The sequence below is a fragment of the Oratosquilla oratoria genome, chromosome 24 (genome assembly GCF_046742065.1).
Source record: "Oratosquilla oratoria isolate Oo_2021 chromosome 24, ASM4674206v1, whole genome shotgun sequence".
Lineage (NCBI taxonomy): Eukaryota > Metazoa > Arthropoda > Malacostraca > Stomatopoda > Squillidae > Oratosquilla > Oratosquilla oratoria.
This window is the reverse complement of record NC_134800.1, coordinates 31,354,517-31,380,864: the sequence shown is the minus strand read 5'-3', so window position 1 is coordinate 31,380,864 and position 26,348 is coordinate 31,354,517. Positions and strand designations below refer to the sequence as shown.

The 26,348-nt window shown below is 40.4% G+C and overlaps 1 protein-coding gene across 10 annotated transcripts in view; it reads left to right on the top strand.

Annotated features, from left to right (window-relative positions):
- The window catches only part of Zir (dedicator of cytokinesis), a 661,124-nt gene that overhangs the window by 280,961 nt on the left and 353,815 nt on the right, over positions 1–26,348 (top strand). For 9 of the 10 annotated variants that reach the window (XR_012967574.1, XR_012967577.1, XR_012967576.1 and 6 more), the window contains 4 exons: positions 9,076–9,102; positions 11,350–11,476; positions 17,522–17,699; positions 19,346–19,504. Coding sequence is in view for 2 of the 10 variants with exons in the window: in XM_076207846.1 (XP_076063961.1) it covers positions 9,076–9,102; positions 11,350–11,476; positions 17,522–17,699; positions 19,346–19,504 (491 nt within the window). In the remaining 8 variants the exon portion in view is untranslated. The remainder of the gene's footprint in view (positions 1–9,075; positions 9,103–11,349; positions 11,477–17,521; positions 17,700–19,345; positions 19,505–26,348) is intronic. The other variant, XR_012967573.1, reaches the window with a different exon arrangement.

Sequence of the window (26,348 nt, the reverse complement as noted above, 5' to 3'; positions counted from 1 at the left end):
CACACTGTTCATCACCAATTACTCTTTTCCTCTCCTAATCCTCTCAATCAAAACCCTCCTATAAGCCTTCCCAGATACACTTAACAAACTGATCTCTTAAACTACTACACTCACAGGCACTCCAGTCTTCTACCAACACTCTACTTTCACATAGACACAAATTAAAGGACCTCACATCCCAGTCCACTATTACTGCACCTCCCTTCTTCAGACACTCCACATGACACCCATTTAACTCAGGTGCCTTACATGCTCATATATTTTTCAAAACTAATTTTTATAATTATATACATATACCAAAGGCTTTTCCCCCTTACAGGAGAGGTAGTAAAAAAAAAAAAAAAAAAAAAAAAAAAGCTTAACATCCACTCCCACCCATTCCATCCCCACATACTCCACTCCCATCAGCCCCCCTCCCTCCTTCTTTTCATGGCTCCTCCAGGATGTTGGGTCAGAAGCAGTGTCACAAGACACAGCACATCCACAGCAAGGCTGCTTCACAAAATCATCAACCCCCCTCTCCATCCCCTCATGCAGAAAAAGAGAAGTTGGCAAGAAATCCCTTTGGGCTGCATCAATTTATTTTTCACACATACTCCCTCACCACCCATCACCCACCCCCTTTCATGCATCACAACATTATTCATACACAACCATTCTCCATTCATCTCTATCTTCTATCTTGTCCTTCCTCAATAGACATTCCCCTCATTCCCAATGCCCCTTTTACCCCATTCATCCATCTCATCCATGGTTGCACCCTCACGTTCTCTCCTACCTCTGCCTTCCACACCTCTTTTAATAATTTTTCTTCACTCATTTTTTCCATGTGTCCAAACCACCCCAATACTCTTTCATCAACCCTATCTCCCAAACACACCAAAAATTCTTGGTGTAACATACGATACATCCATGTCTTTCAAACAACACATCACAAACATAAAAAACAAATGCACACCTAGACTTAATACACTTGAGTCAATCACTGGAACAACATTTGGATAAAACAAAGAAACTAATACAACAATATACAAACAATGCATACGCTCAGTGATGAATTATGCAAGTCCTGCATGGGCTCCTAATCTCAGTGAGACACACTGAATGGCCTACCGGCTCCGGCACTTGGCCTTCGAGCCAAAAATTCCATAAATCAATCAATCAGTGAGACACACCACAGCACCCTTCAAATCATACAAAACAAAGCCCTGAAAACAATTACAGGCTACACAAATACAACACCTACAGACCATTTACACCATGAAACTAAAGTCCTCAAAGTCAAGGACCACCTCGACGTGAGAGGCACACAAACACTTGCCGCAGCCACCACAAACACATCACACCCGCTACACTACATAGCAGAACACCCACACACACCAAGAAACATTAAAACAACACCCAAAGACCTGTATCACACACAGATACTCTCTTCTCTTCCTCCACAACCACCAAATACCAGCCACCAAAAACATATTCATAATCATATTACTCACCGCTCCATTAACACACTGAAAGACAACACATTGCTGCATGCCAGACCCTAATATCCACCCTTCTGAATCCTCTCTCCCACAAAAGGACAGAGTCCACCTGGCCAGACTGCAGTGCGGCCACCACCCAGCACTTCTAAGCTACCAGAAGAGGCTGGATGATCGCATTGTGAACAGCTGCCCAGGATGTAACACTTCACCCCATACCATACAACACATAATGGAAGACTGCATTATACACAATCATGCACACAAACAACATAACATACACTCTATAAAGAATTTGTGGGAAAACCCAGTTTTGGCTGTGGCATTCCTTGGGGAGATGGGACTGCTCGGACAGACAGTCTAGGGAGCGACAACAACAACACCAACTTTTTTCCATCCCCGATCTCCTCTTCACCTTTTAGTTTCTCACCCTATCCACCCTAGTAATCCCTAGTAATCCCTATCATACTTCTCAGACACCTCATCTCAAACACATTCAAACATTTCTCTTCCGTTTTTAAGTTCCTTGTTTCTGCCCCATACAGTGCTGTCAGTACAGTCACTCCTTCATACAATTGCCTCCTAGTATCCATTTCCAAATGTCTTTATCTCATTGCACTTTTTAATCCTCCAAGGCATTTACAGTCAGGTCAGTAATTTAAATGAAATGTATAACAATCTAACTGATCTAATTATTAATGCACAAAATACATTTATCCCCCTAAAGTCAATATGGAAAAATAGTAATACTCCCAAATGGATGACGGACAGATTAAAACATGAGATCGGAATGAAAAGAGGACTTTACGTAAAAATGAAAAACGGGGAATCACACCTTAGATCAAGATATAACGAAATGGCAAAGCTGGTTAAAAGGAATACACGTTCAGCGAAACGTAATTATGAAATCAAGGTTGCCAGTCAAGCAAAATCCAACCCAAAGGGTTTCTTTCACCTCTATAGAACAAAAAATAAAGAAAGAATAGGACCAATTAAAAACGATGAAAATGTCATGATTGAATCGGAAGAAAAAATGAGTGAGGAGTTTAACAATTATTTTCTATCGGTGTTTACTAATGAGAGGTTAGATAAAGTACCTGACTGCGATCCGATTTTCAGAGGGGATGAAGAAAGTAGTCTAACTAATATCAGCATTAGTAAAGAAGAAGTAGTCAAACAGATTGACAGACTTAAAGCTACAAAATCTCCGGGTCCAGACGAAATTTTTCCAAGAATGCTTAAAGAGTGTAAATTTGAAATCTGCGACCAGTTAACTGAAATATTCAATAAATCGGTAGACAGTGGTTCTGTTCCAACTGCTTGGAGGCAGGCAAACGTTGTTCCTGTTTTTAAGAAGGGAGATAGATCGTCTATATGCAACTACAGGCCAATCAGTTTGACATCGGTTATAGGAAAAATGCTTGAATTAATAATAGTAAATAGACTCAGAGAACACATTGAAGGGCATAATTTAATTCGTGTTTCACAGCATGGTTTCTCCAAGGGTAAGTCATGTGTGACTAATCTTCTATCCTTTTACACTAAGGTATATAAGGCATCAGACAACAATGAAAATTACGATGTTATTTACCTTGACTTTAGCAAAGCGTTCGACAAAGTGCCACACCAGAGACTACTAAATAAAATCAAAGCCCATGGCATAGGAGGAAAAGTGTTAGAATGGATTAGAGCTTGGATTAGTAACAGAAAACAGCGGGTCACCATAAATGGAATAAAATCTAGGTGGGGCAATGTTACTAGCGGGGTCCCCCAGGGCTCGGTTTTGGGTCCCTTGTTGTTCATTATGTATATAAACGACTTAGACGAAGGGTTAAATAGTGATGTTAGTAAGTTTGTGGACGACACTAAAATAGGACGCCTAATTAGGTCAGGAGACGACGCCCAGATTCTGCAGGATGACCTTAATAAGCTGTTGTTGTTGTTGTTGTCGTTCCCTAGACTGTCTGTCCGAGCAGTCCCGTCTCCCCAAGGAAGGCCACAGCCGAAACTGGGTTTTCCCACAAATCCTTTATAGAGTGTATGTTGTGTTGTTTGCGTGCATGATTGTGTATAATGCAGTCTTCCATTATGTGTTGTATGGTATGGGGTGAAGTGTTACATCCTGGGCAGCTGTTCACAACACGGTCGTCCAGCCTCTTCTGGTAGCTTAGAAGTGCTGGGTGGTGACCGCATCGCAGTCTGGCCAAGTGGACTCTGTCCTTACGTGGGAGAGAGGATTCAGAAGGGTGGATATCAGGGGGTCTGGCATGCAGCAGTGTGTTGTCTTTCAGTGTGTTAATGGAGCGGTGAGTGATATGATTATGAATATGTTTCCGGAGGCTGGTATTTGGTGGTTGTGGAGGAAGAGAAGAGAGTATATGTGTGTAATAAAGGTCTTTGGGTGTAGTTTTAATGTTTCTTGGTGTGTGTGGGTGTTCTGCTATGTAGTGTAGCGGGTGTGATGTGTTTGTGGTGGCTGCAGCAAGTGTTTGTGTGCCTCTCATGTCGAGGTGGTCCTTGACTTTGAGGACTTTTGTTTCATGGTGTAAATGGTCTGTAGGTGATGTATTTGTGCAGCCTGTAATTGTTTTTAGGGCTTTGTTTTGTATGATTTGAAGGGTGTTGTGGTGTGTCTCATTGAGATTAGGAGCCCATGCAGGACTCGCATAATTCATCACTGAGCGTATGCATTGTTTGTATATTGTTATATTAGTTTCTTTGTTTTGTCCAAATGTTGTTCCAGTGATTGACTTAAGTGCGTTAAGTCTAGGTGTGCATTTGTTTTTTATGTTTGTGAGGTGTTGTTTGAAAGACATTGATGTATCGTATGTTACACCAAGAATTTTCGGTGTGTTTGTGTGTGGTATTAGAGTGTTGTTGATGTAGAGATGAGGTATGTATTTGTGTTCTTTTGTCCAGTTGGTGAGAAGCGTTGCTGTAGATTTGGTTGGAGCTATTTTGAGTCTGTTTGTGATGAACCATGTGTTGAGTGTGTCAAGGTAAGGCTGGATTATTTCTGCAGCTTTGTCTGTGTTACGATGTGTGCATGTGATTGTTATGTCGTCTGCGTAGGAAGAGATTTGTATTTCTGAGGTGTCTGGCGTGGGTAAGTCATGCATGTTAATAAGCTGTTAATAAGCTGTTAACATGGTCGGTGAAATGGCAAATGAATTTCAATATCTCTAAGTGTAGCGTGTTAAACGTAGGGCTACACAACCCCGAAAATAGATACAACTTAGATAACACGTTTTTAGAAAAATCTGAGTGCGAGAGGGACTTGGGAGTTCTGGTGAGTCCGGACCTTAAAACCAGGAAGCAGTGTATTAGTGCCAGAAATAAAGCTAACAGAGCATTAGGCTTCATTGCTAGGACGGTAACGAATAGAAGTGCAGAGGTAATTATTAAACTCTATCTAGCGATAGTTAGACTCATCCTTGACTATGCGGTACAGTTTTGGTCTCCGTCCTACAGAATGGACGTAAATTCACTAGAATCAGTACAGAGAAGAATGACCAAAATGATACAAGGACTCGGAAATTTGCCTTACGAAGAGAGGCTTAGGCACCTAAACTTACACTCTCTGGAAAGACGCAGAGTGCGGGGTGATCTAATAGAAGTGTTCAAGTGGATCAAAGGCTATAACAAGGGTGATGCAAACAAGGTCATCATAATAAAACAACGGGGCAGGACTCGCAGTAATGGGTATAAACTGGACAAATTTAGATTTAAGAAGGAAATAGGCAAGAATTGGTTTACTAATAGGGTGGTCGATGAATGGAATAAACTTAGTAACCATGTAGTAAGCGCTGAAACTATCAGTTGTTTTAAAAAACGATTAGACAACTTTATGGATGGGGATGACAGGTGGTGATGGATACAGAGCTGCCTAGTGTAGGCCTTATGGTCTCTTGCAGTCTCCTTTATTTCTTATGTTCTTATGTTCTGTTCTACTTGTTTCTCTCAATCTATATTCTACCTCCACTCCCTTTCCTGCCACATTTGCACCCAAGTATCTAAAACTATCCACTTCCTCCAGTCTCCCTTAATACTCCCTTCCAGTCTGCTGCCTTTTTCTCCCCATGTACTTATCATCACCTTACTGTTCCCCACATTTATCTTCAACTTCCTTTGCACACCTTCCCAAACTGATACTAATTCCTCAATCCCTCCTCTGATCCTGCTATAAGCACAGTGTTGTCAGCAAACAACCACTGGCTTATCTCCCACTTTTCTCCATTTTTTTTTTAACTATCTCCAATCCCTGCCCCATTACCCTTGCATTTATCTGTCACACCACCCCATCCATGTATAAATTGAACAGCCAAGGTTAACACATCCCTGGCAAAGTCCCACTTTTATCTCAAACCACTCACTCTCTCCATGTCTAATTCTAACACAAGCTCTACTACTCTCGTAAAAACTCTTGACTGCTCTTAAAAGCTTTCCTCCTATCCCATATATCTGCAATACCTCCCACACTGTCTTCCTGTCTTCCCTGTCATAAGCCTTTTCCAAATCCACAAAGGCCCAAAAAAGTCCTTACCTTTTCCGAAAGCTTTCTCACATATCTGTCTTACCACAAAAATCTGATCAACACAACCCTTACCTGTCCTAAACCCAAACTTTTCCTCACCAATTACTCCCTCTGTTCCTCTCCTAATCCTCTCAATCAAGACCCTTCCATAAGCCTTCCCAACTACACTCAACAAACTGATCCCTCTGAAACTACTACACTCACACTTGTCCCCTTTTCCCTTGTAAAGTCATTCAGCACTCTACCCTCTCTTAAACAAACATTAAATTAACTCACCAGCCAGTCCAATATCACTGTACCTCTTTATATATATATATGGATATATGTATGTATATATATATGGATATATGTATGTATATATGTATGTATATATATATGTATACAGTAGCGGCCAAAATATAAGGGTAAGTGAAAGCATATGTATTCAAATGCATATATTGAAATTAATACCCTACACAAGAACTTCATATTTTGTATACAATTAGATATATATTATATCTATATTACTTGAAAATTTGAAGCTTATGCAGCTCATACAAAGAAAGTTAGTAATTAATAAAGAAAAGAGTGTGTAACTTCTTGCAGTCAAAAGTTAAGGGTAGCTTAGAAAATAATGAAATTCGACTTATTTTAAAAGATAAATAGCAATAACATTAATATTTGGTGAACAAGCCTTTATTGTCAATCACCTCCTGACATCTGTTGCTACATGAATTGATCAATTTCCTACAAAATGATGGAGTAAGAGTGCTCCATTCAAATTCCAAGAACTTCCAGAGTTCATCTTGATTTTTTGGATTTTTTCGCTGTGCCCGTTCACCAATTATTTTCCAAACATTCTCTATTGTATTTAAATCCGGGCTTTGAGCAGTAAAGAATGATTTGACCTTGTTGCAAGTGTGGCAAGGAGCATTATCTTGCATGAATATGGGACATTGAACCCTTGAAGATCTCAAATATGGAAGGGCATGGTGTCGAAGAATCTGTTTATACACCTCTCCGTTGATCTTCCCATGCAAGCGAACAAGAGGGCCAGTACCAGCAGCAGAGATGATCCCCCACACTATCACACTTCCTCTGCCGTGTTTCACAGTTTTCTTCACACATTTAACGGACAATCTTTCGCCAGTCGTTCGTCAGACACAATTCCTGCCATCTGAACCAAGTAAATTAAACTTAGATTCATCACTGAAGTAAACGCTTGACCACTGATCTTCCGTCCAGACAACATGTTCAATACAAAGCTTCAGGCGGGCTTTTTGGTTCTTGGATATCAATGGTTTGGATGCAGGGACTCGGGCATTCAAACCAGCACTTACTAATCTCCGAGACACTGTTTTACGTGACACATCGCAGTCATAAGATGCATTTAACTCACGGGATATCTCTGCAGCGCCCTTGAATCTATCCTTCCGTGACAACCTTACCATAAGACGGTCCTGCTTAACTGAGGTTTTGCGTTGTCTACCAGTTTTAGGTGGTGAAATTATTGATCCTGTTGATTTATATTGAGCTACAATACGTTGCACCACACTCACAGACCTTCCTATCCTCTCTGCTATGACTCCATTTGAATGTCCATCTTTGTAAAGATCAACAATCCTCTGTTTATCTTGAGAAGACACCGGACGTCGTTTATCAGCAGCCATGTTTACAAGTTTGAGGTTCCAATATTTTAAACGCGAATTTTATGTTGCGGTTCTGATTTGACAGTCTTGTAAAGCATAGAAAGTCCTTTTTTCTAAGGTACCCTTAACTTTTGACCGCAAGAAGTTACACACTCTTTTCTTTATTAATTACTAACTTTCTTTGTATGAGTTGCATAAGCTTCAAATTTTCAAGTAATATAGATATAATGTATATCTAATTGTATACAAAATATGAAGTTCTTGTGTAGGGTATTAATTTTAATATATGCATTTGAATACATATGCTTTCACTTACCCTTATATTTTGGCCGCTACTGTATATATATATATATATTTTATAGAAATTCTGCATGACACCCATCCAACCTAGGTGCCTTACCTTCTGTCATTATCTTAACAACTGCCTTGTCCTGTATACCAAGGGCTTTTTTCCCCTTACAAGGGAAGTAGCCAAGTTAAAAGGCATATACCTACTCCCACCCATTCCACTCCCATCACCTACCCTTTCCTCTCTCTCATCATAGCTCCTCATGGATGATGGATCATCCCTGTATCCTGCCCACTGCCCTGGGACAGAAGCAATGCAGCAAGACACAGTACATCCACACTAAGGCCACTGCACTTCATAGGTGCCTCCCCTAACCATCCCCTCATGCAGAAAAAAAGAAGGGGAGAAATCCCTTCAGGCAGCATCAAAATATTGTTCATACATAACCACTCCCAACCCCCAACTCCCATCTGCCATCTTCTTTTCTACTCCCACTCTTCTCCTCCCCTCCTCATTTTTCACTCTATCCAACCCTGTAACCCTTACAATACTTCTTAGACATTTCATCTTAAACTCATTTAAATTTCTCTCTGCCTAACCTCTTCAATACAAGTCAATTATTTGCGTGGACATCATGTTCCGTAATGTACAATGATGCATCACAATAGGCATATAATAGAAAATTAAGTTACCACTGTTATACTCATTCTCATTCAATCTTAATGAATATAACATCACAGAAAATGTGATCAAGCCTGTTCACAGAATATGGGGATCACTCAGTTACAACTACAAAATAAATATAATAACGATGCCGACTCCAGCATCCTTGTATACCACTCATGGCTTATGACACCTATGCTGGCATCATCATATTCAAGAGGTTAAATTCCAAGTCTCTGCCCTGTATAGTGCTGTCGTCACAATCACCCCTTCTTATAATCTCTTTGCATCTTCCCAGATGCCTATTTCTCACAACACTTTTTAATCCCTAAGGCATTTACTTGCTTTTCTCAGTCTACAATTTGCCTCCATGATAATAAAAGATATATATAAATTAATGTTATCAGGTTTCATCAGTTTTATTATCATTACATACTTTACTTCATTGCCATTTACCTCCATTTCATGCAATGACAACAGGAATTGATGAGGAGGAAGTTGTCCAAGGTAAGGGTAAGTTTATCTTTGTTGCACAAAATATAGGCCATTTGATGCAGCATGCATACACATCAGTAATGACAATGTGTAAGAGTTTAACTATATAGTAATAGATATAGCCTGTATTATATGTTATATTCAGTTAAGGTTAAATATTATAAAAAGCTCTTGTAGTATTTAAGAGACCTAAATAAATGAGTGGGGGGGACATCAAATAATGAAAAAAATTGTAGCAAATGTATAAAACTGGTTTATTACAATGTGTGAGGAGGTATAAGGAAAATGTTATGTCTTGTTATAAAAGATCAGGTGGAAAAGAATACCTGTACTGAGGTACTGACTGCTACCAGTACATTGGGGATTGTTTTGGGGTGCCCGTATGGACCAGAACCACACATCATTCATCTGTTAGAATAAAAATCTCAACTAATTGAATAAAATTATACTTTTGTACAACAGCTGTCCCTCCTTTATGCTATTCCTTTGAACTTGCCCTTTACCACTTCTAATGCTTCTACCTCTTGTGGATCCCCCCTGTGTTTCCCATGCATGTCAGGAAACACTACCAATTGGGATGGAATGGACTAGGCATCCTGTGTTCTGTATGTTCATCTTACAAAAAATCAAGATGTAAGAAAGTCTGGGAGAACTCTAACCAGAACCCATAATTGGGAGATGTGGGTTTTTGTTATTGCATGTAGTCCTGAGAGTGAGAAAAATGAAGAGGAAAATGGAGTTTTTTTTCAGATTTAAAGTGTATAGAGAGTTTTGGGAGGAATGTAAATGTACTGGTGTTGGGGATCCCAGTACTAGAGTAGATGAACCATAGAGTAGTATGGTGGTTTGAGGTGCCAAGAAAGAATTGTAGTGGAGTGGTTGTGTTGATAGCAAAAGGGAGTTGTTCATAGCAAACATAGTGTTTCAGAAGTGACACAAGCATACTTCCTCTTCAGTATGATGCTTCAGTACTCATAGTATCTTAGTGTAAGTACATACATACATATACCAAGGCTTTTTCCCCCTTACAAGGGAGGTAGCCAAAAAGGGAAAGGTATAAAATCATTTCCACCCATTCCATCCCTGAATACACTCCCACACCCCTCCACCCTCCCTCTTATCTGAGCACCTCCTGGATGACGGGTCATACCTGCACCTTGTCCACTGCCCTGGGTCAGAAGCAGTGTCGCAAGACACAGCACATCCACAGCAAGGCCGTTTCATTAAATCGGCGACCCCCCCTCTCTGTCCCCCCATTGCATAAAAGGAGAGGACAGGGAGAAATCCCTTCAGGCTGCGTCAAATTTTGCTCACACATACTACCTCACCCCCCATTCCACCTCATGCAATCACAACATCATCCATATACAACCATTCTCCATTCACCCGTCTTCTGTCCTCTCCCGTCCTTCCTCAACAGACATTCCCCTCTTCCCCAAAGCCCCCTTCACCCCATCCATCCACCTCATCCTAGGACGTCCCCTCATGTTCACTCCTTCCACATCTGCCTTCCATACCTCTTTTACTAGTCTTTCTTCACTCATTCTTTCCACGTGTCCAAACCATCCTAATATTCTTTCATCAACCCTATCTCCCAACTCCTTTTCCACCCCTGTTCTCCTCCTCACCTCCTCATTTCTCACCCTATCTAGCCTAGTAACCCCCATCATACTTCTCAGACACCTCATCTCAAACACATTCAAACTCCTTCTCTCTTCTTCTCTTATGTTCCATGTTTCTGCCCCATACAGTGCTGTTGGCACAATCACTCCTTCATACAGTCTCCTCTTAGCATCCATTCCCAAATGACTATTCCTCATTACACTCTTTAATCCACCAAGGCATTTACTCGCTTCTCTCAATCTACATTCTACCTCCACCTTCACTCCACCTTTTCCTGCCACATTTGCACCCAAGTATCTAAAACTATCCACTTCCTCCAGTTGCTCTCCCTTAATGCTCACTTCCAGATTACTGCCACTTTCACCCCTTGTACATCTCATCACCTTACTTTTACCCACATTTATCTTTAGCTTTCTTCTATCACATACTCTTCCAAACTCTGCCACCAACTTCCTCAATCCCTCCTCCAATCCTGCCACAAGTGCAGTGTCATCCGCAAACAACAGCTGGCTCACCTCCCACTTTTCTCCATTTTCTTTAACCATCTCCAATCCCTTGCCCACTACCCTTGCAAGGTAAGTGAATGGTTATTAAACTTCTTTGCCTTATATCTCGTTATTCTTCTGTAATTCTTAGGTAGCAACTATGAGAATGTAATGATGATGCAGAGAACACCTGGAAGGAAACTGGTACATGAAGAGGTGGCTTTGCAATGGGTTGTTTCCAATGGAACAGCAAGGGAAAAGGCTCTTGCAAACTCTTGGTAAGTGATATTGTAAGACTTACTCATATTTCATTGGTATTTCATTATTTTGAATGGATGAGGAGGGAGATTGCCAAATAGTCAATCAATCAGTTTCACTAAGTGGAAAACCTGCAGCACCACAGTGGTTGGCAATAATCCTCAGAAACTCCCACAGATCACTCTAGGAAGAAATTTTGGACTATTGTCCATGTTGTATCAATGTGGAACCATTTCTATGTTACCAGCTCAAAGAATGTTATTTTTGTTGTATTAGTATGTGACTGTTTCTTTGTCACCAGCTGAAAGTGGTAGGGAGAAGATAACAGTTGCTGGTTGTCAGCTCTGCATGTGTTAAAAAGTTTAAGAAATACAGTTGAAGTTGATAAAGAGAAATCTTGAGCCCAGTCAGGAGACTGAGTGCCAACCCCTCAGGTCTCCACCTCCTGATGGAGGTTTTGAAATTGGACAACATCACTGTCCATCTTGCAGGACCACTATGTGCAAGTACCTGTCTTTGGTTCTTTTTTTTTTACACACATGCACATCACAAAAGATATGTCCCCTGACAAACTCAAAAAACTATAACTTGCTGAGATCAATAAAAGTGGCTTTTACTTACTTGGATGAAGAAATGGTAAAGAAAATATTAGTCACACTGACAAGGCCTAAATTAGAGTATGTAGTGACACTATGGTCTCCCAGTACTAAAAAGAATATAAAGAAAATTGAGAGAATCCAGAGAGGAAGATGGCCCCAACACTATCAAAAATGTCATATGAAGAAAGATTGTCAAAACTAGAACTATCAACTCAGGAACAAAGAAAAGAAGTGACTTGTTGACCATCTACAAAATTATGATAGAGATGACTTACTAAATTGGCATAAAAGAAACACAAGAGGACATGGAAGGAAACTCAAAAAGGACAGTTATAGAAGAGATAAAAAAACAGCTTTCCCCACAGAGTGGTGGATGTATGGAACATACTAGATGAAACAATAGTGTGTGCAAAAACAATACAAGAATTTAAGAGCAAATTAGATATGGTGAGATACAGACATGGGACACAACGAGCATAGCTCCCCTTCCCATAAGATACAATTAGGTAGGTAAATACACAGTGTCATAGTGACAACATGCATAAATTAGAGCTCTGAAGAAATACTTTAGAAGCAGAACGTTTTAACAGTGATACTTAGGATATGATATATGGGAGGGGTAGTGCTTGTAGACACCCGTAATGCTTAATTTACAACATAAATAGAGTGGAATTGAAGTAAAATGGAAAAACAAAATAATGATGAGCCAGAGAAATCCCAAGATGGCTGTCCATTGTACCATAATAGAAACATTTACCCTGAGCCATCTACTGGCACAAGGGCAAAGTAAAATTTAAACTTAGGCTTCAGATCACCAAGAGCGATGAAAAGGTTTCTGCTTGATAATGACAATGAGGGTCATTTCTCTGGATTTAGTGGGCACGAAAGAAGATGTTTTAGTAGAGTTATAGATATAGAGGGTGACATGAGAAATATGAAGGAATCATGAAAGCAAGAAACTATCAATCTATGGAAGATGAATAAAGACTTAAACAAAGAAGTGAGTGACTTAAAAAAGTAAACATTGAAATAAAAAAGAGGTAAGTGTGCTAAAAAAGAAGAACTGGCTGAATTAAAATGTGAAAATGAGAGGTTGAAAAATAATGAAAACATATAATGAGACCATAAGGAAAGAGGTGGATGAATAGGTAAAAGCAGTGACCGTGGAAGTGGGAAAAAGCGTAGGTGAAGACGATTTGCAACAGCTCAGGAATGATTGGAAAAAAGACAAAGTAAATAAGATAATTTTTAAAGAAAGAGTTCAACAAATGCAGGCTGAAGATGCTGTCATTAAAGTAATTAAAGAAAAAGAAAATCTAGTAAGAGATACAATAGGCAACAAAAAGTGTGTAGTAATATATGGTCTAAAGGAAAAACATAACCCAGATTGGCTCCTAAGTGATAATGAAGACAAAACAAAGTCGCCACTAGATTTCAAAATCTTTATTAAATTCTTTAACATTTTTCCAATGGTTTTGAGATTCAATTTATTACAGGTGGTATTTTTCTGAAAAATACAGCATCCAAGTACTCGACAGTTGTGTTCAAACTGTCCAACAGAGCTGGAGGAAAATTTAAGGCAGAATACTTGAAAACCCCCATCAAGTTTATGGTGTGGGGGGCCATTTTAGTGCATGGTAATGTTGCCTACATACTGTAGATGGCACCATGAATCAAGACAAGTATATTAACGTTCTGGAAACTCACCTATACCACAAACAAAGGAATGGTATGGAAAAGAGCCATGGATTTTCCAGCAGGATTCTAACCCATATCACACAGCAAAGGAAGTCAAGACATGGTGCACCCAGAATAGTATTCAGTTGCTATCATGGGCTGGAAATTCAGCAGATATTAATCCAATTGAGAGTTTGTAGGATGCACTGAATGACAAAATACATCATGTCAATAACAAACAAGATTCAATTCATACAGCAACTAATACATGATTGGTTCCATTCAGCTAAAATCAAGGAGTTGTATCACTCTTACATTTCTTGTTTGCCTAGACATGTCCAGAAGCCTATCTCAATAAAAATGTGCTCAAGCTAAGTACTAGGCAATGTGTATTTGTAGATTCAACAAAATAAAGCAGTATTTTGAGCTGTTCATGGGTCTTGCTTTCAAATTTGAAATGGTTGAGTTATCAGAAAAATGCATAATGATTTTTTCAGTACTGTATATATATATATATATATATGAGAGAGAATGTGGGTGGGGAAGGGCAAACGAAGATGTGTTAGGAATAGAGTTTAATGTCCTAACGTTGCGACCAACTTGGTCTTCTTCAGAGGACTACAGCATTACAGACGGATCACAATTCTTATATTCGTAGTGAGAGGGAACCCGCCAAGGTATGAGCGTCATGTTTTCCCTTTGGCTAACGATTTAATTATTAGGACACTTGCTGCTTTCGAGAGGCATTTAAATCCGTCTCTGTCGTTGTTGTTCTTGTTGGCGGCGATATGTGCAGCTTCCACAGTTTTTCTCATTTTCTTCTCAAATCCCTCGTGTAGAATTTCTGCGTTGTTCCAATCAGGTAGATGTCCACATTTGTCCAGGTGACGAACCAGGGAGTTAGATGTTCTATGAGTCCTGAGATCGTTTTTGTGCTCATTCAACCGTTTATTGAACCCTCGACCTGACTCACCGAAATAAGATGATGGACAACCGTTGCATGGAACGGTTGTCCATCATCTTATTTCGGTGAGTCAGGTCGAGGGTTCAATAAACGGTTGAATGAGCACAAAAACGATCTCAGGACTCATAGAACATCTAACTCCCTGGTTCGTCACCTGGACAAATGTGGACATCTACCTGATTGGAACAACGCAGAAATTCTACACGAGGGATTTGAGAAGAAAATGAGAAAAACTGTGGAAGCTGCACATATCGCCGCCAACAAGAACAACAACGACAGAGACGGATTTAAATGCCTCTCGAAAGCAGCAAGTGTCCTAATAATTAAATCGTTAGCCAAAGGGAAAACATGACGCTCATACCTTGGCGGGTTCCCTCTCACTACGAATATAAGAATTGTGATCCGTCTGTAATGCTGTAGTCCTCTGAAGAAGACCAAGTTGGTCGCAACGTTAGGACATTAAACTCTATTCCTAACACATCTTCGTTTGCCCTTCCCCACCCACATTCTCTCTCATTTGTCTGAAATAATTTTAAATATATATATATATATATATATATATAAAATTTCATATACAGTCAACTCCCCATTAACACGAGTTCTGTTAACACGATTTTGATCTTACACGACTTAAAATTTATTAATATATATTCTGATAACACGAAATGTCTGATGTTACGCAAGTTGAATTTCCCGCCTACTGTAATTGAATATCTCGCCGCCAGAGTGCAGGAGAGACGCTCTGACTCCCGTGCTCCCACTCTCTGCCTCTTGTCCTCAGTGTGAAGCCAGCCCTCACAGTGTGTGGAACTCATAAACAATTTTATCAAAGTTTTGTGTTACATAAATTCATGTACTATGGCACCCAAGCATCCTGGTACCCCAAAGGAGAGTGCAGCAAAGACCAACTTGAGCAGAAGGACATTGATGAACTGCTAGAATCGCACACAGTGGAGCTGACTAACGAAGAACTGTTAGAGATGGAGATGATACAGAATGCAGAGTTGGAGGTAGCTGCATCTCGGCCTATATCAGAAACCCCAGAGCCCGAGAGAGTCTTGACCAAAAGTGATCATAAAAAAGCACTCACGTTTATATGAGAAGGACTGGATATCTTGGAAGCCAAGGATTCGAATATTAAGAGAAGTGCAACAGTGGCCAGAAAAGTTATGTCAGAGCTGAACTGTTACAAAGTGATGTTAGATCAAAAGAAGAAAAAGATGATGCAGATGAAACTCCACAATTTCTTTTAAAAAAAGACAGTCAAGGAAGAGGAGGCAGGGCGAGGCGAGGAGGGAGAGGGAGGTGAGGAGGCAGGGCAAGGCGAGGAGGGAGAGCAGAGTGAGGAGGCAGAGCGGGGTGAGGAAGGAGAGTGGAGTGAGGTTGGGGACGGGGGCACGGCAAGCGACAGTGATGGTAGTGATGCTTCATAATGGTTACATGCATAAAAAATGTTATTTTAACGCACAACAAGCACCTGGCTTCGCCAGACATGGCTGTGCCGTGGGTGCTTGGCCTGCGGCGCTGCTTGCTTCGCGCCCGGGCTACGCCCAGTTTTACCCGACAAAGTAATGCTTCATAAAACCTTCAGAAACACTGTCTTCAATTTGTCCATCAAAAAGTTCAAGACTGTCAAACATTTCATCGGAATATTGAAAATATTTGTTGTTTTGTAGAGAATCATTGAACTTAATCACCTTTCGATGAAATTCCCGCACAGATTCCTTAACACACAAATTTTTGACAGCCTGGTATAAGCTTGGAAAAGTTTGGGCATGTTCATTCCATAGTCGGCAACTCAAACTCTTATCATTTTTTAAGCGGTTTTTGAAATTTTCCGAGTACCTTTAACCCACTTCCAAAAATGTCTTTGACGCTTCTTTTTGTCAGCTTCGGTTTCTAAAGGCATTGTTCCAGGTGATCCTCATGGTTAAAACTTTTATTACATACGTGTCCCTTTTTGCCGGTTCAGTGGGGGACAAACATACATCCGGGTTCATTAAAAGACAGCCGGGAGTCATTTTTTTTTTTTAGTTATTCATAGAGTCATTTTTTTTTTAGTTATTCTTAGATAAATACCAAAATAGTAAGAATGTGTGTTTTTATTGTTTCTGTAACCTTGAAATTTATTGATAGTGTGTTTAGGATTTTTAGTAATAAAATCCCAAAATAGATGGACTTTCCCATTTTGCCGGTTCAGTGGGGGACAAACATACACCCGGGTTCATTGAAAGACAGCCGGGAGTCATTTTTTTTTTTAGTTATTCATAAAGTCATTTTTTTTTAGTTATTCTTAGATAAATACCAATATAGTAAGAATGTGTGTTTTTATTGTTTCTGTAACCTTGAAATTTATTGATAGTGTGTTTGTTTAGGATTTTTAGTAATAAAATCCCATAATAGATGGACTTTCCCGTTGTCCAGGAACGTAACCCCCACTATTACCATAATTTCTTAAGGAGAAATTATGTTCTGTTAACATGATTTCCATTAACACGACATCTCCAGGAACATAACCCTCGCATTAACGGGGAGTTGACTATATCATGGGGATGAAATAGATAGGAGTGGAATAATGCCTTTTGATTTTGGCTGCCTCCATGGTAAGGGAGAAAAAGCCATTGGTATATGTATATATATATTTTGGGTGGTGGAAGTAAAATGAAGATGCTCTCAGAATAGATTATACTCTTATATTACAACCACTTTGCTCTTCTTCAGAGTTGTCATTTGATCTCTAAATATATATATATATATATTATGAAAATCATTTAGCTTTTGTTTTTGACGTTTTGCCTCTGATAACTTTCTTCCATTTCTTTTAGGTTCTTCTTTGAGTTGATGATAAAGTCCATGTCAGAGCACTTAGCACGGAGCAGAAACCTGGATTCTCCTCGTAAGATGAGGTTCTCTCATCAGTTTTGTGATGATGTTGAAAACCTTACTACCTGTATTACAAATGACATTATTGCATCATTTAATAGAGATGCCAGGGATTTAAAGGTAATTTTTTATATGTTTTGTAATATACAATGTGTTTATAGAGCTTTGTATTGGATATATATGCCTAAAAAAGAATTTGACAGTTTTACAAAGTGACCTTGTGGGACCTACAGTAGGTAGCTGCATGGAGTGAAGAGCGAAGTAAATGCTGGTAGTATACCCAGTATAATGTGGGCTACAGGACCATGAATGTAAAGCAAAGAAATGGAATACTGGTTTGCATGAACATTATCAGTGGCCAGAGGATATGTGAAAGTGAGGAGTTACACCAGGAAGTGCATAGTTACAGCTGAAGGGTTTAGGGAGAAATATCAATGTAGTGGTAGGAGATGAACCAATAGATGGAGTGGTTGGGAAGTGTGGAGTGCCAGGAAAAAATTGTAGTGGAGAGTTGATGGTGCAGCTGTGCTTAGAGAATTGATGATAGCTAACACAGTGTTTAGGAAGAAGTCAATCATAAGTACACATGGGAGAGGGTGATGGATAGTAGGGTGGTAGATAGGGCTTTAATGGACTGTATAGTGGCACCCAGGAGAAGAGTAGAAAGAGTTTTGGATATACATGTTCTTAGGGGAGAGAGTGAGGGAATATCAGATAATTTTTTGGTGGAAGGTAAGTTGAGAGTGGAGAAAGAGGAAGAGGACAGAATGTAGGGAGATTCTTAGAGTAAACTGCTTAACCTCTTCACTCCGGGGCACATCGCATGTCTGGCAGCATTAGCTGCCCGACGTGCGATGTTGCGTCATAATAATCGCATTATAAAAGATAAAGTCAGTGCTCAATCGTTCGTTCTCTTTCACCCATGAATTTTGATAACCATAGAAAATATGATGAAGCCAGTTTAGAGAGAATGGAGGTTACGTAGGTACGACTACAATAAATATAATTAAGATGCCGACGTCGGCATCATCGCATACCCACTTGCTCCTCATGCCGCCTACGTAGGCGTCACCATATGGAAGTGGTTAAATAAGAAGAAAGAGGAAAAGGAGTACAAGAAGCTGAATGAAGAGTGGGAGGAAATGAAGGATAGAGTAGAGCTAAGAGTGGAGAAGGAATGGGGATGTTCCAAGGAGGGAGTCACAAAGTGTGCAAGAATGGTGTGTAGAACAAGGAGGACAGGAGGAAATAGAAGGAAGAGTAGTGAATGATGGGATGGTGAAGCAAAGAAGGTTGTAGAAGAGAAAAATACAGTCATTCACATATTGGGAAATAGGATGAGAAACATGAAAAGTACAAAGAAAAAAGTAGAGAATTAAATCATAAGATAAAGGAGGGAAAAATGAGAGCAGATGTAAAACAGGGGAAGAGTATGACAGGAAATTTTGAAAGTAATAAAAAGATGATTTAGAAGAAATCAAGAGAAGAATGGGAGGCAAATATATATATATATGATTATTAGTCCACAACAGGGTTCTTTCTCCCCATGGGTATAAGTGGCAATTCAAGAAAAAATATATATATATCCAGAGAAGGGTTCAGTATACAATGTAGTTGACCCATTTGGAATGTCATGATAACCAGGTATTAGTGAATATGGTTAGAAAAGGTTGTGATGTAGAGACATAAGACTGAGAACATACTTTTATTATCAGGGTTGTGGAAATTAACCCAAACAAGTAATGATACGTATCTCTTCCTTGCAGTTTATCCAGAATGTAAACAGCTCTCTAGCCTTCTTCCTATGTGATCTCCTTACTGTAATGGACCGTGGCTTTGTCTTTATCCTCATACGTAACTTTTGCAAGCAGATGTGCAGCAAGATAGTGTGTTTGCCAGATGCAACTTCTCTCATAAATCTTAAGGTAAGAATTTTGAAAGATTTGAAGCCCTTTGATAATTCTAACTGCCAAGTAGGAAAATGGACCATGCATTTGTTGAAACTAAAATCTTTACATTGGGAAAGGGATGTAAACCAAATAGTATGAGTACTACTATTTAGAGCAAGAGTGTCAAACTCATGGCCTACAGGCCACATCTGGCCTGCAGGATGGTATTAAGTGGTCCATGAGGTGACAAGTGAGGTAAGGCACCTGGGTTGGATGGATGCCATGCAGAATGTCTAGAGAAAGGAGGTACAGTTATGGTGGACTGGATGGTGAGGTTATTTAATGTTTGTTTAAGAGAGGGTAGAGTGCCAGAGGACTGGAGGAGTGCCTGTATAGTTCCACTTTACAAGGGAAAAGGCGACAAGTGTGAGTGTAGTATTTTCAGAGGGTTCAGCTTGTTAAGTGTAGTTGGGAAGGCTTATGGGAGGGTCTTGATCGAGAGGAGTAGGAGAGGAACAGAGGGAGTAATTGGTGAGAAACAATGTCGGTTTAGGACAGGTAGGGGTTGTGTTGATCAGATTTTTGTGGTAAGACAGGTATGTGAGAAAGCTATAGGAAAAGGTAATGATGTCTTTTAGGCTTTTATGGATCTAGAAAAGACTTATGACAGGGTAGACAGGAAGACACTGTGGGAGGTATTGCAGATATATGGGATAGGGGGAAAGCTGTTAAGAGGATTCAAGAGTTTTTATGAGATTAGTAGAGCTTGTGTTAGGATTAGAAATGGAGAGAGTGGTTTGAGGTAAAGGTGGGACTTCGTCAGGGATGTGTTATGTCAACCTGGCTGTTCAATTTATACATGGATGGAGTGGTATGAGAGGTAAATGCAAGGGTAGTAGGTCAGGGATTGGAGATATTTAAAGAAAATGGAGAAAAGTGGGAGATAGGCCAGTCGTTGTTTCCTGACATTACTGTACTTGTAGCAGGATTAGAGGAGGGATTGAGGAAGTTAGTGACAGAGCTTGGGAAGTGTACAGAAGAAGGAAGTTGAAGACAAATATGGGTAAATGTAAGGTGATGAGATGTACAAGGGGAGAAAGTGGCAGCAGATTGGAAGTGAGTATTAAGGGAGAGAGACTGGAGGAAGTGGATAGTTTAAGATACTTGGGTGCGAATGTGGCGGAAAAGGGAGGAGTGGAGGTAGAATGTCAATTAAGAGAAGCGAGTAAATGCCTTGGTCGATTAAAAAGTGTAACAAGAAATAGATATTTGAGAACAGATGGTAAGAGGAGATTGTATGAAGGAATGATTGTGCTGACAGCACTGTACAGGGCAGAAACATGGACCATAAGGAAGGGAGAAGGAGTTTCAATGTATTTACCTAGTTGTATCATACAGGAAGGGAGCTATGCTCGTGGTGACCTGTCTTTGTATCTCTCAGCATCAAGTTTTTTCTTAAAATCTTGTATAGTGTTTGCACACACTTTTTTGTTGTCTAATCTATTCCATGTATCTATCACTCTGTGTGGGAAGCTGTTCCTTTTTAATTTTCTTCTGTAACTATCTGGTTGTTGCTCTTTGTAACCTTTCTAGTTATTTAATGTTCTTTTTGGTACTGGGTGTCCAGAGTGCTGCTGCGTTCTCGAGTTTTGGTCTTATTAGTGTAGTTAGGATTTTCTTTATCATTTCTTCGTCCAAATAGGCAAATGCCGCTTTGATTTATCTCAATATGTGTAGGTTTCTCCGAATATTTTGTTAATATGCTTATCTGGTGTCATGTCTTTGCCAATCATCACTCCAAGATCTTTCTCTGAGTTTACTTTTTTCACCTTTTCTTTGCCAATTTTGTGATCTTTTGATATTCTGTTTTTACTCTTTCCAAACTCCATTATACTACATTTCTTTATATTGAATTTTACTTCCCACTTTCGGGTCCAATTCCAGATCTTGTCCAAATCTTGTTGCAATGAGTTGCAGTCTTCCTCTGTTTTTACTTTCTTTAGTAATTTTGAATCATCTGTAAAGAAACTCATATAACACTCTACACCTTCATCCATGTCATTAATGTATATGGCAAACATGATTGGGGCCAGTACTGATCCCTGCGGGACACCGGTTTTCTCTTCTTCCCAGTTTGAGAATTTTTCTCTAATTACAACTCTCATTTTCCTCCCAATCGGGAAGTCTATCATCCATTCCAATAATTTTCCTGTGATGCCACCTTTTGACTCTATCTTCTTTATAAGTTTCTTATATGGTACCTTGTCGAATGCCTTTTGTAGGTCGAGAAAGGCACAGTCTGCCCACCCATCTCTTTCTTGTATTATGTCTATTAATCTTGAGTAGAAGCAGATCAAATTTGTTGTATATGATCTCCCTTGTCTGAATCCAATTTGATGTGGATTTAGTATAGTTTTTTCTTCCAGGTGCTTTACCCATCTATTTTTGACAATTCTTTCCCAAATTTTTGCTGTTGTGCTTGTCAGTGATACCGGTCTGTAATTAGATGGGTCTTCTTTATTACCTCCCTTATATATTGGTACAATGTTTGCCTTCTTCCAGTCCAGTGGCATTTTCCCTTCTTTAAGTGATACTTTAATTATAATGTATATTTTGTCAGTTAATTCTTCCATACATTCTTTCATTATCCAGTTTGCAATTCCGTCTGGGCCATGTGATTTTCTAACATCCAGGGTTTTAACCTCTTCACTCCGGGACAAAATCTCGCGGGCAGCATTAGCTGTCAGACGTACGATATGTCGTAATAATACTCGCATCATAAAATATAGTCACCGCTTATATCGATCGTTCTCTCTTTCACCCGTAAATTTTGATAACCATAGAAAATGTGATGAAGACAGTTTAGAGCAGTGGTTCCCAACCTATTTTCTGTCATTTCCCCTTGCACCCAATTCAACCATCCAGATTTCCCCCTTCATGTGTATGAGAAAGAACAGTTAAAACATACTGAGAGTATTTACTAGTTTATTTTTCAAATGCACTAACACGGCTAACATTAAATTGTATTGAATAAGAACACTAACACTAACACGGCATTTTAGTGTGACTTCTGGCATTGTTTGCCTATCACGAGTCCTTCAATGTCTGGGGGAGTTATGGAGAGCGCACATCGAAGATCCGCCTCCACTTCCAACTTGTTGCGTGCCTTTGTTTTGAGGTGTACCAGTGCCGAAAATCCTGTCTCACACAGATAGGTGGAAGAAAACTGGACCAATATCCGCAGAGCATTGGTCGCAAGAAGCGGGTAGGTTCCTCGGACTTGGGGGTCCAAAACTCTTCCATTTCCATATTCTGGAAGGCATCCTTTGCTGCAGAGTCATTTTTCAAGTCCAGGAACTCTTCCTGCCACGCGTCTGGCACATCAACGTTCCTCTGAAATGGGTCTCTGATAAGCTTGTTCTCGTTGCTCTCGTTTTTGATCCCCGGGAAGTAATACTTGAATTCTTCCTCCAAGCCTTCGAGGTGTTGTTTGATATCCTCGGCTATTGGATCAGGCAGACCATCCTCCATATCCTCCACACATTCGTTTAGAGCGAGGAATGAGGAAAAACTTCCACTCCCCGCTCTTTTCTTCCACAGTTCCAGTTTAGCCACGAAAGCTCTGATCTTGTCTGACTGAAAAAGAATGTTGGTCCCTTTGCCCTGCAGTTTCCTGTTGAGCTCGTTCAATGCACTGAAAATATCAGACAAGTAGGACAGCTGCACATGGAAAAACTCATCCTCCAACGCCTCCAGAAGCACAACATTCTCTTGGGCCCGAAGGAAGGCTACCACCTCATCAAACAATTCCAGGACTCGCTGCAACATGTTTCCCTTCGAGAGCCACCTCACCTGAGTATGAAATAGCAACGATTCGTGGTCGGCTTCCATGCCTTCACAGAGCCGACGGAACAGCAGAGTGTTCAGAGCGGAACCCTTGGTAAAGTTGACATCATTGATGACAGTCTCGAGATGCTGCTTGAAGTTCTTGGGGAGAGTTCTCGAAGCAAGCACCTCTTTGTGGATCAGACAGTGTGTCGATTCCACTGCCGGATTCTTTTGCATGACGAGCGTGACGAACACCGATCGAGAACCAAGCATGGCTGGGGCACCATCTGTGCACACCCCAACCAGAGACTCCCAGCTGATGTTGCTGTCTTCGAAAAAGTCATTGATAAGGCCCATCACATCCTGAGCTTTGGTCGTGGTCTGGAGAGGTTTGCAGAAGAGGAATTCTTCTGCAATTCCTTTTTCGGTGGTATAACGAACAAAGACCAATAGCTGGGACAGATTGGCAACATCTGTCAATTCGTCGAGTTGAATCGAAAAATAACTGTGACCCTTGAACCTTCTGAACAACTTGGTTCTTGATGCTCTCAGCCATATCATTGATCCGTGACCGAATGGTGTTGTTTGAAAGGGAAATCTGGGTCATCTTGTTGTGGGCAGCCTCACCAAGGACCAACTTCACGCTTCACCAATGTTTCACCAATTGTGTATGGTTTCTTCTCCCTCGCAATCTTGTACGAGACTTCATATGACGCTTTCACATTAGCATCCATTTGCTGACGAAACATTCCAGTTGAGTCCAGTCTCGTCTTCTTCAGATAATTTTGTTTCAGCTTGAAGTATTCACGATCCTTGTTTTGTAGTTCGGGATGGCATCCTTGAAGGTGTTCCTTCAGCTGGAATGGCTTCATGCTACCATTCCCCAAGGTCTTTGTGCAGATGACACATTGTGGCAGATGTTTCCCGTTATTCACAACAAACGTAAAACCGAAGTCTAGATACGCTTCTGAATATGTTCGTTTTTTCGACATGATCACTTGCGGACCTGAAAAGAACAAGAGAGATCATATTAAGACATGTAATAATTTACAAGGAGTACAGAGTGAGACCGAGAATTGCCATCCGGTTCTCGTATGCCTAGGCTACTCCAATTGTTCTCTTAAGCACACTATACCTCTATTATACATTATTACATGTATATTATTACATTTTATACATACACAATACATATTATAATGTATAATAAACAGAAACTAACTGCATCCACCTGGTTTGGTTTGGTTTGGGGTTGAAGGGCGCTGACCGGGGGTGGTCCTATGCCCTGCCACCACAACGAAAAAGCTTGAACTGGGGTGGAAGCGTGGATGACGCGTGTAAACATTGTACCATCCTCGCCTTGCGCATGCGCAGTTATCCAGCTACCAGTCAAGATACTCCACCCACCATTACCACTTACCAATGTGTGGGGGTATCGTGTTTAAGTGTGTCACGTTGTCTGATGAGGCCTTGGATTTCTGGTGTGAAGTTGGGGTTGTGTGATTTTCTGTTGCCTCTAGGGATGTATCTCTTGTCTGCGTTTTGTATGATTGTATTAAAAGCGTGCACAGCATTGTTTATGTTTGTGATTGGTGTACTGTTAAGTGTTTCAAAATGTTGTTCTGTCTCTTCATTAAAGGCTTCCCAGTTAGCTCTCTTGTAATTGGTGTAAGTGTGTCTGTGGCCAGCTGGGGTGCATCTTGATTTGGTGGTGATGATGATTGGAAGGTGGTCAGAACCAAGGGCTCCGACCACTCTCCATGATGTTGTTGGGGTTAGGCAGGGGGAGCAAAAGGTGATATCAGGAGAGGAGGGAGTGTAGAGGGCTTGGTATGGGATATGTGTATGATTATGTGTGTTGTTCATGATAGTCAATGAGTCGAATTGAGTCTGTATATCAAGCCCTCTGTCTGTGTCAGGGTTGTCGACAAACCAGGCAGACGACTTGGCGTTGAAGTCACCACCCATGATCAGGTTGGGGATTGAGGTTAGTTGGCTGAGTTGAGGTCTGAAGGTGGTTGGAACTGTGGGGGATGATTGGGGGGGAATGTACATGTTAACTATTGTTAGTGTTGAATTGTTGCCTGTGCAGACCAAATACAAACACTAAACACTGTGATTGCCAATAAAATACATGAACAAAAAACACAAAATTGGCAAAACTTTATCAATACACTTGATCACAAAACAAACACCAGCAAATTGTACAAAACACTCAACAGCATCACACTATCCAACACTAACACTACACGCTCTCACGCAGCAATAATCACAACAACAGATAATCTACCCTCAAACAGACAACAAGCAAACGCACTCATACGTCATTTTGCACAGACGAGCCATCTTACATCTCACCCTGACGACCGACGCACCATTCGACGTAAGAAAGACTTTCCCACAGACTCAGACTATACACCCTTCATAGACAGTCAGACAAAACTCATAATGCATAGTCTCAAGCACTCATCTGCCTGTGGCCCTGATAACATAAGCAACATCCACCTAAAACACATTGGACCACAAGGTATACACGCACTCACAAACATTGCAAACTACAGCTATTCACACAACACTATACCCGACATCTGGAAGCATGGTAAAATAATCACCATTCCAAAACCGAACAAAGACCCAACAATCCCAACATCGCACCGCCCAATCACACTTCTCTGCACCCCCTCTAAAGTCATTGAACGCCTAATACTTAAACTTGTCACACCATATATTCCCCTTGCTGACTCACAACACGGTTTTAGGCCACTACACTCCACAAACACTCTTCTGACAAACCTCACACAAAGAATTTTAGATGGCATCAATTCAGATAGGCCCCACCACAGAACACTTCTTATAACATTGGACATTAGTAAAGCTTTTGATGCTATCCCCCGCCACAGCCTAACAAATAAAATATATAACACAGACATGCACAATAACACCAAAAGATGGCTGGCCAATTATCTGGCAGGCAGGAATGCTCATGTGTCATATAATGGCCAATCATCGCACATCAGAAACATTAAGAACGGAGTACCACAGGGCTCAGTTCTAT